The following is an 11,105-nucleotide window of genomic DNA, read 5'->3' on the forward strand; positions in this document are numbered from 1 at the left end:
TTAATTCAACATTATCAGTTAAATGGTAAGAGATACTTGAAAATATTTTGATTGGTAATATTTTTTTTAACAAGGTTGGCTACTATATCCAATCGCAATTAGTAATCCATGCATAGATAGTCATCGAAACAATTATAATTCTTAAACACATTAGCCATCATCGCCTCATCGGTCGTGTGGCCTCAAACCTCAAATCAAAACTTTGAACATAATCAGATGGTTAAACTGTCATAGTTGATATTTAAATTATACATTATTCAGATCATTCAAAGGAAAACAAAAAATAAACGAAAGTGGTTTATATTTTCCAATCTCGTAATTAATATTTCACTATCTTTCAACTTTTTTTTTGTTGTTGTTGCTCAAAGCCTCAAACTACTTTTCAACTTCTAAATTTAGACGAGTATAAATGAGTCACGAAAAATTCTGATGTGTGTTACATAATTATGACATCTTTCTTATAAGAAAAGTAAATAACTAGTTCGTGATAATTACTAACTCTTCGTATCTTTAAACAGACGGTAGACCAACGTGATATATAAAAAGAAAAGAGAGTCGAATCTGACAAATCTTGTACTGTTGTATATGTTTTTATTTATTTTATTTTACATTAAACTGTTTGGTGTAACACTGTGACAGTTTGATTAAACAATGACTGATTATGATTTACAAAATAAAATTTTAAAAATGTGATTACAGCCTAATATTTTTCTTTTTCAGTCTCCTCCACGAGTCACGACGCTGTAATGATGTCTCTTTTATAGTCTTTACTTCTTCCTCACTACAGGCACACACACACACAGAGAACAAATCTCCGTTCTGTTTTCCTGTCTCTCTGCTTTTTTAGTCTTCTGCGTTTGTTCTTTGTTCATCTTTGTGTCGTGGCTAAAGCCAGTTTCCTTCACAGAGCTTTTCTTTCAAGAACCTTGTGGTCCTGAACTCAGGTTTTTGTCTCTATCTTTAGTTCCTTCCTTTGTTGAAAAACTGGAACTTTAAATTTTGTTTTGCTGGTTTCAATGGTTCTAGATTGGATCTGAACAATTGAACAATTTTGTGGTTTGTATTTGCCGATTAATTCGTGGGGGTTACTATATTGTTCTGTTTAATGTTTATTCGTGGGGGTTACTATATTGTTCTGTTTAATGTTTATTCGTGGGGGTTTAGTAAAGTTTGAACCTTTTTTTTTTTTTTATAGCATTGGTTTTTTCACCTAAAGATTTAAGGTTTTGCAATCTACAACTTACTTCATTTAATCCTCCCTCCTCTCTAATTGAATATACTTTTCTATTCGGTACTTGATTTTGGTTGTGTATGAGTAGACTTGTAGTCAAGAGTTTAGTTGGAGTAGTTGATCCTTTACTATTAACCAGAATATTTTCTCATCCATCTCAGGTTAAGAGCAGCATTTGCTTTACATACAAGCTGTTTTGGTGATAAACTGAACAGACTTTGAGATGGGTTCTGGGAATTTGATTAAGGCTATAATTAGATTGAAGAGGGGTAAACAAAGGAGCATCAAGAACGAGAAGGTATGTTTTATTTCTTCTTCATATTGGCATGAGACAAATACTGAGTTGTGTTTTTATTAAAGGTGTTCTCATGTGACAGGGATTTGTTAAACCTAAAGCTTCCAAGAAGAAGGGTACTCTTTCTTCAGCACTAGTTACTCGTACTGAGGATTGGGCTGCAACTCGGATTCAGACTGCTTTTAAAGCCTATAAGGTTCATTGAGTTGTTTGGTTTCCAAATTTTATTTGCATGAATTTTACATTTACATTTGGAAATTTTAAGGGATCTTGTGTTGTGTTCTTTTGCTTTGCACAGGCTAGAAAAAGCTTACGGCGTCTAAAGGGAATTGCAAGAGCAAAGTTATCTACTGAGAAGCACTCTGTGAAGAACCAAGCGGTGGTCACATTGAGGTATCTTCACTCATGGAGTAAAATACAGTCAGAGATAAAGGCTCGTCGAGTTTGCATGGTTACCGAATGGCGACTTAAGAATAAGAGATTAGAACATCAGCAGAAGCTTGAGGCAAAGCTTCATGATGTTGAGGTAATCTTTTCTATCTTAGTTCCAGAGACACATCCTGTTTCCCCTCAATGAGTCTTATCATCCGTAAACAAATGAACTTAGAAATGATACAAATGATGCAGGTTGAGTGGAATGGTGGGTCAGAGACAAAAGATGAAATCTTGGAGAGGATACTTCAAAGGGAAGAAGCAACAATCAAGCGAGAAAGGGCTTTGGCATATGCCTTCTCTCATCAGGTACATCATATAAAAACTGTTTATTTCTTGTTTGCTGTTTTGGATGTGAGAAGAAAAGTTTTTAATCTATGGCCTTTATAACAGTGGAAAGCCGATGGTAAGACTCAGTGGCTGGGGAGTTATGAACTGGGCAACACTAATTGGGGTTGGAGCTGGAAAGAGCGTTGGATATCAGCTCGGCCTTGGGAAGTAAGATATACAGTGACTCCTAAGAAACCAAAGAGCTCAAAGACGACATTTTGCAAAAGTGAGACTAACTCAAATTCACCGGCAAAGAGAGTAATGTCATTATCATCAGTTCCAGCCAAAGCTTCATCCTTGGGAGCTAAAAACACAGTGAAACCACGGAGATTGTCATTTCCGGGTGCGTGAAGCGAAGTTAACTTTTGTCTGCGTCTAAAGAGTATACACGTACACTTAAAGATTGAGGGTGTATTTATTTGGTCTTATGTTTTTGTCTCTGGTGTGATGTAAATATAGACTACAATGGTGGTTCTTGTTTGTTTAATACATGCATTTGTTTGTCTCTCATAGTCATCCCAAACCAAATTTAGGGGGTGTTATTGGATTGAGGATTTTAATAGATTTTAATTAACCCAGGACATTAGTGGATTTAAAAGTCTAATGCATTTGTGTGGACTTTATAATGCATATAAGGTGGATTTGAAAGTCATTGATAATGTATTTTTGGTGATTGTTATAGATTTTTTAAAAAGTTATTGTTAGAAAAAAAAATATATATATCCATAAACTGTGTTATACACCAAAATTATATTAAATTAATAACACCCAGACTTTTACGCATGTCATAGAAAACTTGAATTAAACTGTATTTGTTTTCAATCCAGATTTTTGGTGTAATTAAAGAACCCAGATGTCATGAACCCAGAAAAAAATAATTAAAGAATACAAAAAAACACAGATCTGATGAATAAGTGTGATTATATACAAAGGGTTTGAGGAGGAAGAAACAGAGATTGAACCCAGAAAAAAAAAGTGTGATTATATCATAAACCAAAAAAAAAGTTATAGATCATGAACCCAGAAAAAAAAGTTAAAGAACACAAAAAAAAAATTCTCAAAAATAATACATATCTGATGAATAAGTGTGATTATATAAAATGATTGAGAAAAAAAATCAAACAATAATATGTCAAAGGCTAGAGATCCATCTAAAGAGAGGAGAAGAAAATGAAATGATTGAGAAAAGTGTGGTATTGTGTTTGTTCATATTTTAGAAGCAAAGTACGTTGAAATCCAACATCAAACAAAATCCAGTAGATATTGAATAACACTAGATTTTAATGAATTTTTAAAAATACCCAATTGAATAACAGCTGATTCTTAAATACATCAAACTCCTTTAAAAACCACAATCCAATAACACCCCCTTAGATTGTTCTATAAAAAAGTCCCAAAACAATTCATACTATGCCATAACAAAAGCCGATCAACCAGACTGGACTAACAAGCCGATCAAACATAAGAAAAGCCAATTCATTGCAAGTTTGTAACTTTTTCTAGGTTATGCAACTCAAGTTGAACCACTCCGGTTGGTGTCACAGCTCGAAACATATCTCTTGGTACTACCATTTTGTTACCGTCTAACCGAAGAAATACATAAAACCAGTAATCAGGGGGCAAGGGCAAAGTTACTAATCTAAAAACCAATCTTAAATCTAATTTTAGGGTAAAAAGCTTCAATTTTGAAGTCATTAGGGTAAAAACTAAAAAGGTTGAATTTTGAAGTTCCATTGGTGGTGGTGTGCCTTTGGCTTCTGCGACAGCTGTAATTCTCTGCAATATCATGAAATCGGCAACATCAGCCACGTCGCCAACGGCGACAAGCTTACAACTCGGATCTCCCAGACTCTTAGCCTTGGCGCAGCAGCTGCGTCTATACAAACCGCCGCTTTGTTCACCGTTCGACGAGGAGAGCACCAGGAAATTGGTTTCCTTTCAGGAACTTATGGCTCCGGTGAGGCTCACACCGAAGAAAGCGGCTGTCTTGATTTGTCTCTTCGAAGGAGACGACGGTGATTTGCGTGTGATCCTCACTAAGAGGTCTTCCACGTTGTCTACTCACTCGGGTTTGTACTTTGCTTTTCGAATTTGGTTTGCTGCGTCTCAAAATCAATTTGATTGTGATGGGAACATTTAAAGTTGTCGTCTTTGAAGCAATTTATCTAAGTGCTTAATGGTCACTTGAGTATAGGAACAGAATAAATATGGGATAATGATAATGATACTATGGATGATGAATGGTGTTTTCTTAATTGTTGCAGGAGAAGTTTCTTTACCAGGTGGTAAAGCAGAAGAGCATGATAAGGATGATGGGGTCACTGCAACCAGAGAAGCAGAGGAAGAGATTGGATTAGACCCTTCTCTTGTTGATGTTGTTGCCTTCCTCGAACCATTTCTGTCTCAGGTATATAAAAGTGCTAACTATCCTCCTTTGTCTCATTTTAAGATCTGGGAGCTGTGTTTTCTGCGGACATAGAGTTATGTTTGATTGTTGGTTTAGGCTCTATTCCAAATTGTTTCTGCCATATACCAAGCATAATTTAAGCTTTTATGAAGTGTTTTGCTTATCTGTGCTTCATTTTCCTATGCAGCATCTGCTTAGAGTAACTCCTGTGGTAGGAATATTATGGGACAAAAAAGCGTTCAATCCAAGGCCAAATCCTACAGAAGTGGAAGCTGTGTTTGATGCACCCTTTGAAATGTTTCTGAAGGTTCTTCTTGTTTCTTTTAAGGAGGCTTTATAGTTGCAGTTTTTATTTTACTCTGAAGCATTGTTGGTTGAAATATATCTTATACAGGATGAGAACCGGAGATCCGAGGAGATTGAGTGGATGGGGGAAAAGCTTTTGTTCCACTTCTTTGATTACAAAACAGGAGATAACGATTATGTTATATGGGGTTTAACTTCCAGAATCTTGATAAGAGCTGCAACAGTGGTTTATCAACGACCACCGGCTTTCATTGAACAGAAACCTAACTTGAAGTACTCCAAAATGGTAGGCAGACATATTTTGCTCAATAGTGTTATCCTAGACGTCCACATTTACTATAAGTCCAACAAAAAGACAATAAGGGAATGATACCCATATAACTGATTCCCTGTACCAGTGAATGCAGAACCAGGCTACTAGTTTATATGGATAGTTGAAGGCGCTGAGTACTTGCATCGGCCTTCCTTGGAGATCTTGTGGCAAATTTACATGAATCTTGTGAAAAAGGACGATTGCTAGAGGTGTCTCTATTTGGTCATGTCCAGGTCAGTCTGTATTACTGATATTTGTAATGTTGCCTTTTGTCTGCTCTTTTTTTCCAAAGTTATTTCTGCAGTATGTTCAATTGTGAGCAGTGAGCTGTTTCCATGTTATCAGTATATCCTACAAAAAATATCAGGTTCATTTGTGGAAATGTTGGATTGTTCATTTCTAATTTAGGAACTTGTGCTACGTTTTGTTTCCCTTTGGACCTAGGACTTCTCGGTTGACCATATACCCGGTTATTGAGAAATTAGATTCAAATGTTGAAGAACACTTCTCTGGTTTATTATTCTTAGATAGGAGCTTAATGAAGCTCATATGTAAAAATCAAGCATAAACTGATAGATCTAGAATCCAATCACTCTTAGAGCACACACTTTTGGAAGCTGTCACTTGGGGCGTAGTTGGAATCGATCCTGGAGGCATTCTGAAGTTATAATCATACTAGTAGATCAAATGCCTGTTGTTGAGCAATTTAGCTAAAAATGCTTAAGAAATACCAATTAAGTCAATGTAGGGTCTAGTTCCCTTAGTTGACTTTTAGTGATGTAATATTTTAATGTTATCTGATCTGCAGGATCTGTTTCACAACTGAGAGTGAGTCTAAGGAAATGACTGTTTCCATTTTCATTAGGTTCGCAATTTTGTGGCCAGAAATAGTCCGGAAATATATTGGTCCACTTGTGTTTATTTTTTAGTTGGCCGTTTGCACTGATCATGTGAAACGTTCCATTAGTTTAATTCATTTTTGATCTGGTTTCTATGAAGATTTGAACATGATATGCGTACCATACAGTTTACTAGACTTTCTTGGTAAAACAAACTACCCGCGGAACATAGGAAACAAAAACATTAAAGGATATACTATTTCGATGACTTTCTAAGAATTAAGCTCTGGACCTCTCTCTTCCCATAGGGGAATAATCATAGACCAGACCAGACCAGATGTCCAGTTGCTATTATTCGTTTTTGTGCATTCATCGTGTCTTTAATGCCTAGTCTGAAACCCTCTGGTATAGGTGATGACACCTACAACAATTTCTGGTTGATTTCCTTATGGAAAATCAATGTATCTAATTATCTAAAGAAAAGGATTCCTTTTGGATCTTGTTGACTTTGATTACATAATTATCATCTAATTTCTGAAAGTTGGTGTAAATGAATAAATATATGGCTTTTTGATGTGTGGAATAATAACCATATTCTGGTCATGATGTTGGTTTTTTCTTTTTTAAGAATTCAAGCCAATTGTATGTTTGTTGAGTTTCATGGCTTGTATGCATAGCATCTCACTAGAGCACATGATTGTACGCTTTGTTTCCTAGTTGTAATCGTTGCTGGGTTGTAAACATAATTTAATGGAATCTCTTGCAAGAACTGTACCTAAAATCTCGTGTTCACTACCACTGAACTTTGGTTCGAAACATCTGTTCTGGAAATTCAGTTAACTTTTGTGTGTGTGTGTGGGTGTATATTCTTCCGTCGCTTACTTGTTTTCCTTTCCTGCAGCATACTGCCTGCGTTATCTACACGTAATATCATCAAGACGATCGTTTTTGTGCATATCACAGTCATTTGACCTGAAAGCCAAGGTATATTGCGGTTATGCTTGTAATTTACAGCTTGAGAAAAAGCAGGTAAATATTGTCTAAAACGTGATGTTTGAAAATCTGGCACCAAAAGATAGCAAAGTCTCTAATATTAATCAATTGGCACTAAGTACATACACTGTCAAAAAAGTCAGCGGGGCATTCCTATCCACATACTGTTGCATGTTGGTGAAATTCTAGGAAGTAGAACTGGTCAACTGTTGAGTAGAACATGATCTTTGAACAGCTGTCACACTATTGTAAATTAGCAAAAATTAGTTGGCATACCAAATTAAACACACACTGTTTAAAAAGTCAATGGGGGCATTCCGAGAATCGAACTCGGGACCTCTCGCACCCAAAGCGAGAATCATACCACTAGACCAAATGCCCAATTGTTGATGTAATCCATTTGTAGCAACTGATCTTGAAACCCTTATCTTTTGTGTGTTTGCTGAACTTTACTAACTTGGAAAGTATATATTTTTCTGTTTCCTTCAGCTCATCCTTGGAGAAACTGGCAGCATTTGCGTTGTAGTTGTGACTAGGACATCTGATGTTATCTAATTGGAATGGTGTAAGAAGGGTTTACCTATGTCTAAATCTCAATCAGCTAACACGAAAGTAAAGGTATGTAATATATATATAAACCAATATCTTTAGTAGTGAAAGATCTCCTCCAACTCCTGCTTGACAACCCAAAACCTCGACATCTCCTACAACTTTCTATATATACTAGAAAGAGAAAATGCCTAACCAACAAAAGTAGAGGTGAAGTCTTTGAGCCCCTCAAGCTCTTGTATTAGTATTTTGCAATGATGCTTGTAGTTTTACTGATGGTGAAATGCTAGGGATTAGTCAATTGTTTAGTTGAACATGACCTTTGAAACTAGTCATTGTTGAAAAAAGTAAAGGGGCATTCCGAGAATCGAACTCGGGACCTCTCGCACCCAAAGCGAGAATCATACCACTAGACCAAATGCCCAACTGTTGATATAGTTCAGATAAACACTAAATGGCCGTTTGCAATAGGTGGAACTAGAACAATTGAAGGATTGATTTGGTTGTAGAGATTGGGCAGTTGTTCTAGAAACTTAAGTGGGCGGATCTGAAGACAATAATGCACATTGCATCTTGTTGTATTGATTACTTGTCATTTAGTCAAATATGAAAGTCTCATTTCATGTCTTATGTCTGAAATTTAATCTCTCCGTATCATTTGTTAAAACGCCTAGGTTGTGTTTGTTAAGTAGTCATGATATTCCTATCCACATTTTGTATCACTGAAATATCTGATTTTGTAGGTCTCCTGCAAGAATACCTCTCTGTGATTTAAAAAAGGATGGGGCATTCCGAGAATCGAACTCGGGACCACTAGACCAAATGCCCTGTTGTTGATGTGACTCAAGTCGTTCTTGGTGAACTTGGCAACATGTGGTTATTGTTCTGATGAATCTGGCAATACGCAATTAGTGTAAGTTTTCACTATCAAACATGGCATTTTTAAATATATTCTTGGTGAATTTTAAGTGAAATGCTTGCCAGTCAATTCTTGATTATGATCTGTAAGATATCGTAGCACAGGAGCAATTTTTGGTCAAAAGACGTATGCGTATTACCTTAAATCCTTAATTATTAGCTCTCAGATACACAACACATTCTCTCGAAAAAGGAAAGGGAGCATGCATGTTGCTGTTTTATTTCAGTTTAAACGCCTAAAGGCATGCATGCTGTTAAGATTTCATCATTTCTTAGAAAATCTATATTGAACCACCAATTTGTTACATCTAAAACTTTGCTATTATAGGTGATGAGTAGAATCCGTTTTGTTTGGTTATGAGGATCTGAGCCAACGCATCTGAAACTGAGATACAGTTTGGATCTTGATTTCTTAGTTCATTTCAATTAAAAATCAATCATAAGAATCTCTTATATGCATAGATGTGGTTTCATGCCATCAGATCCATGTCTGAAATTTGACTTCTCGGTGTTAGACTAAGTTATGGCCTTTGGATTTGGATCAGAAACATTCTGACTGTGTTAGATGGGTCTCTCACACCCAAAGTGAGAGCCATTCTGCTTGACCAACAACCCAAATAAATAAGAGCATTTGTGTGGTCGCCAATCTTTTCTTCTGTTGACCTTTAGGTGGACGTTTGATAAAGAGCCTTATCTTTTTGGTGCAGCTCATTCTTGGAAAGTCTTTCAGCATGTTTTTGGATGAATCGGATATCGCAAATCAACAATTTAAGTTATCTAATTCATCTCATGCAAGAGAAAAAGGTACATTTCAGATCTTGTTCTATTTATTGACTTTGGAATTTATTAGTCAAATCTTAACAATGCGTTGTGATCGTTTGACGGAAACGCATGTTCACACAAATCTTGAATTTGTTCAAAGTTAAGTATTAATATACTAGATTTTCTAACAATGATGAGCATTCTTTTATGTACAAAAAGAATTGGGGGCATTCCGAGAATCGAACTCGGGACCCCTCGCACCCGAAGCGAGAATCATACCACTAGACCAAATGCCCTGGTGTTGAATACTTGAGCTATAAATGTTATAAAGAAAAACATGTTTTAGTCATTTTCAGATCTAGCTCCTTTAGTTGACTTTTCTGTGTTGAATATTTTAGTCATTATAGGATTTCCATGTGGGATCTGTTTCACAACTGAGGGTCCAGGGAATGGCCGTTGGAATATTAGTTTCTTCTTCAACTTTTAGTGATTGGAAATACTCTGCCGATATATTGGCTAGCTTGATCTTTGATGAGACTTCAATCAGAAGACAAGATACCTTGTTACCTATTTTTTCCTTGGCCTTTTCCACTGATTATGTGAAAGTATTCCTGTATTCAGTTTATCCTGACATTGTTTATATTTTTACACCTGCACATGATATTCATGCCATACATTTATGAAGTAATCTGAATTAGGAGTTCCCATGGTATAAAGGAAACAAAGATAAGCCAGAAGCATATACTAGAACTAATGCCCTGTTTTTGATGTAATTAGTTTAAAAAGCTAAAGGGAAGGCTGTTGCGTGAATCCATCTTCTAGATGCATAGTCTAGCTCTTTCATGTTCTAATGTCTCAAGAGCCACTGATGCTGATGATAGGACTAGAGCCATTTCTCATTGGTTTTGCATATAGGATAAACTGCTTTTAAGATTCGAGTACTATTATCCTTTTTTGTGTGTGTTTGCTGAAATATGTTAACTTAGGTGTTATCCTTTTTTTTCATTTGCTATAACTCCTTGAAAAACATAGATGATGTTTCCAATTTACTGCTGGTGAAATTCTTGGAACTGGTCAAATGTTTAATTGAACATGATCTTTGAAAATCATGCACCTAAGGTTGACTTGTCCATAGCAAAATTAACTGTCATACCATACATACACTGTGGAAAAAGTCAATGGGGGCATTCCGAGAATTGAACTCGGGACCTCTCGCACCCAAAGCGAGAATCATACCACTAGACCAAATGCCCTGTTGTTGATGTAATTCAATATAGAAACTATGGAGAATGGTGTTGCCATCTGATCTCTTAATACCAATTCCTACTTTCTGATTTTATTGTGCATGAATAGCCACAGGTGCAGTTGACGAAACTAGGATAGGACTGATTTGGTTAGGGATATGTGGCTGTTGGTTCTAGGAACCTAAGCTGATGGATCTGATGATTAGGATTCACTTTGCATTTTGTTTTATCTGTTACCTTGATCATGTAGTCGATCTTGAAAGTCTTATTTTCATGTCTCATGTCTGAAAAAAGAAAAAAATTGATTTTTTCCTTCTTAAATGTCACCTTAGTCTTGCTTATCAAAGAGTCCTGATATGCTCTATACTCTCCGCATTCTGTATTACTGAGATATGTGATGTTTTAGGTCTCCTGAATGCCCCTGAGATTGAAAAAAAAATGGGGCATTCCGAGAATTGAACTCGGGACCTCTCGCACCCTAAGCGA

General features: G+C 36.1%; 2 protein-coding genes and 4 non-coding genes across 21 annotated transcripts in view; 2 read left to right on the forward strand and 4 right to left on the reverse strand.

Moving 5' to 3' along the window:
- The first annotated feature begins 438 nt into the window (after positions 1-438).
- Positions 439-2,796, forward strand: LOC104786161 (protein IQ-DOMAIN 9). Its single transcript, XM_010511500.3, has 6 exons — positions 439-944; positions 1,393-1,529; positions 1,609-1,722; positions 1,825-2,052; positions 2,154-2,267; positions 2,352-2,796. The coding sequence occupies exons 2-6, from the start codon at positions 1,455-1,457 to the stop codon at positions 2,637-2,639; spliced, it is 819 nt and encodes a 272-aa protein (XP_010509802.1). The 5' UTR covers positions 439-944; positions 1,393-1,454; the 3' UTR covers positions 2,640-2,796.
- Positions 2,797-3,698: 902 nt separating this feature from the next.
- Positions 3,699-11,105, forward strand: part of LOC104786162 (nudix hydrolase 22, chloroplastic) — a 10,207-nt gene continuing 2,800 nt past the window's right edge. For 9 of the 16 annotated variants that reach the window (XM_087513352.1, XM_087513357.1, XM_087513351.1 and 6 more), the window contains exons 1-9: positions 3,699-4,357; positions 4,553-4,695; positions 4,883-5,002; positions 5,090-5,287; positions 5,400-5,547; positions 7,055-7,137; positions 7,636-7,764; positions 8,439-8,608; positions 9,321-9,417. In XM_087513352.1, the coding sequence (XP_087369478.1) occupies positions 4,075-4,357; positions 4,553-4,695; positions 4,883-5,002; positions 5,090-5,287; positions 5,400-5,402 (747 nt within the window). In that variant the 5' untranslated portion in view covers positions 3,699-4,074 and the 3' untranslated portion in view covers positions 5,403-5,547; positions 7,055-7,137; positions 7,636-7,764; positions 8,439-8,608; positions 9,321-9,417. The remainder of the gene's footprint in view (positions 4,358-4,552; positions 4,696-4,882; positions 5,003-5,089; positions 5,288-5,399; positions 5,548-7,054; positions 7,138-7,635; positions 7,765-8,438; positions 8,609-9,320; positions 9,418-11,105) is intronic. The other 7 variants (XM_010511503.3, XM_087513350.1, XM_010511502.3 and 4 more) reach the window with 2 other exon arrangements.
- Positions 7,456-7,527, reverse strand: TRNAP-UGG (transfer RNA proline (anticodon UGG)). Its single transcript has one exon. It is a non-coding gene; the product is annotated as a tRNA-Pro (tRNA).
- Positions 8,048-8,119, reverse strand: TRNAP-UGG (transfer RNA proline (anticodon UGG)). The gene has a single exon. It is a non-coding gene; the product is annotated as a tRNA-Pro (tRNA).
- TRNAP-CGG (transfer RNA proline (anticodon CGG)) lies at positions 9,600-9,671 on the reverse strand. The gene has a single exon. It is a non-coding gene; the product is annotated as a tRNA-Pro (tRNA).
- TRNAP-AGG (transfer RNA proline (anticodon AGG)) overlaps positions 11,060-11,105 on the reverse strand; it is a 72-nt gene continuing 26 nt past the window's right edge. Inside the window, exon 1 of the tRNA in view lies at positions 11,060-11,105. This exon is cut by the window's right edge and continues 26 nt beyond it. This is a non-coding gene — a tRNA (tRNA-Pro).

Source organism: Camelina sativa, chromosome 5, assembly GCF_030686135.1.
Source record: "Camelina sativa cultivar CO46 ecotype springtype chromosome 5, ASM3068613v1".
In the NCBI taxonomy this organism is placed as follows: Eukaryota; Viridiplantae; Streptophyta; class Magnoliopsida; order Brassicales; family Brassicaceae; genus Camelina; species Camelina sativa.

Coding starts and splice junctions, on each gene's coding strand:
- LOC104786161 (XM_010511500.3), top strand. CDS start 1,455: ATGGGTTCTGGGAATTTGATTAAGGCTATAATTAGATTGAAGAGGGGT. Junction 1,723..1,824: donor CTGCTTTTAAAGCCTATAAG/GTTCATTGAGTT, acceptor TGCTTTGCACAG/GCTAGAAAAAGCTTACGGCG. Junction 2,268..2,351: donor CATATGCCTTCTCTCATCAG/GTACATCATATA, acceptor CCTTTATAACAG/TGGAAAGCCGATGGTAAGAC.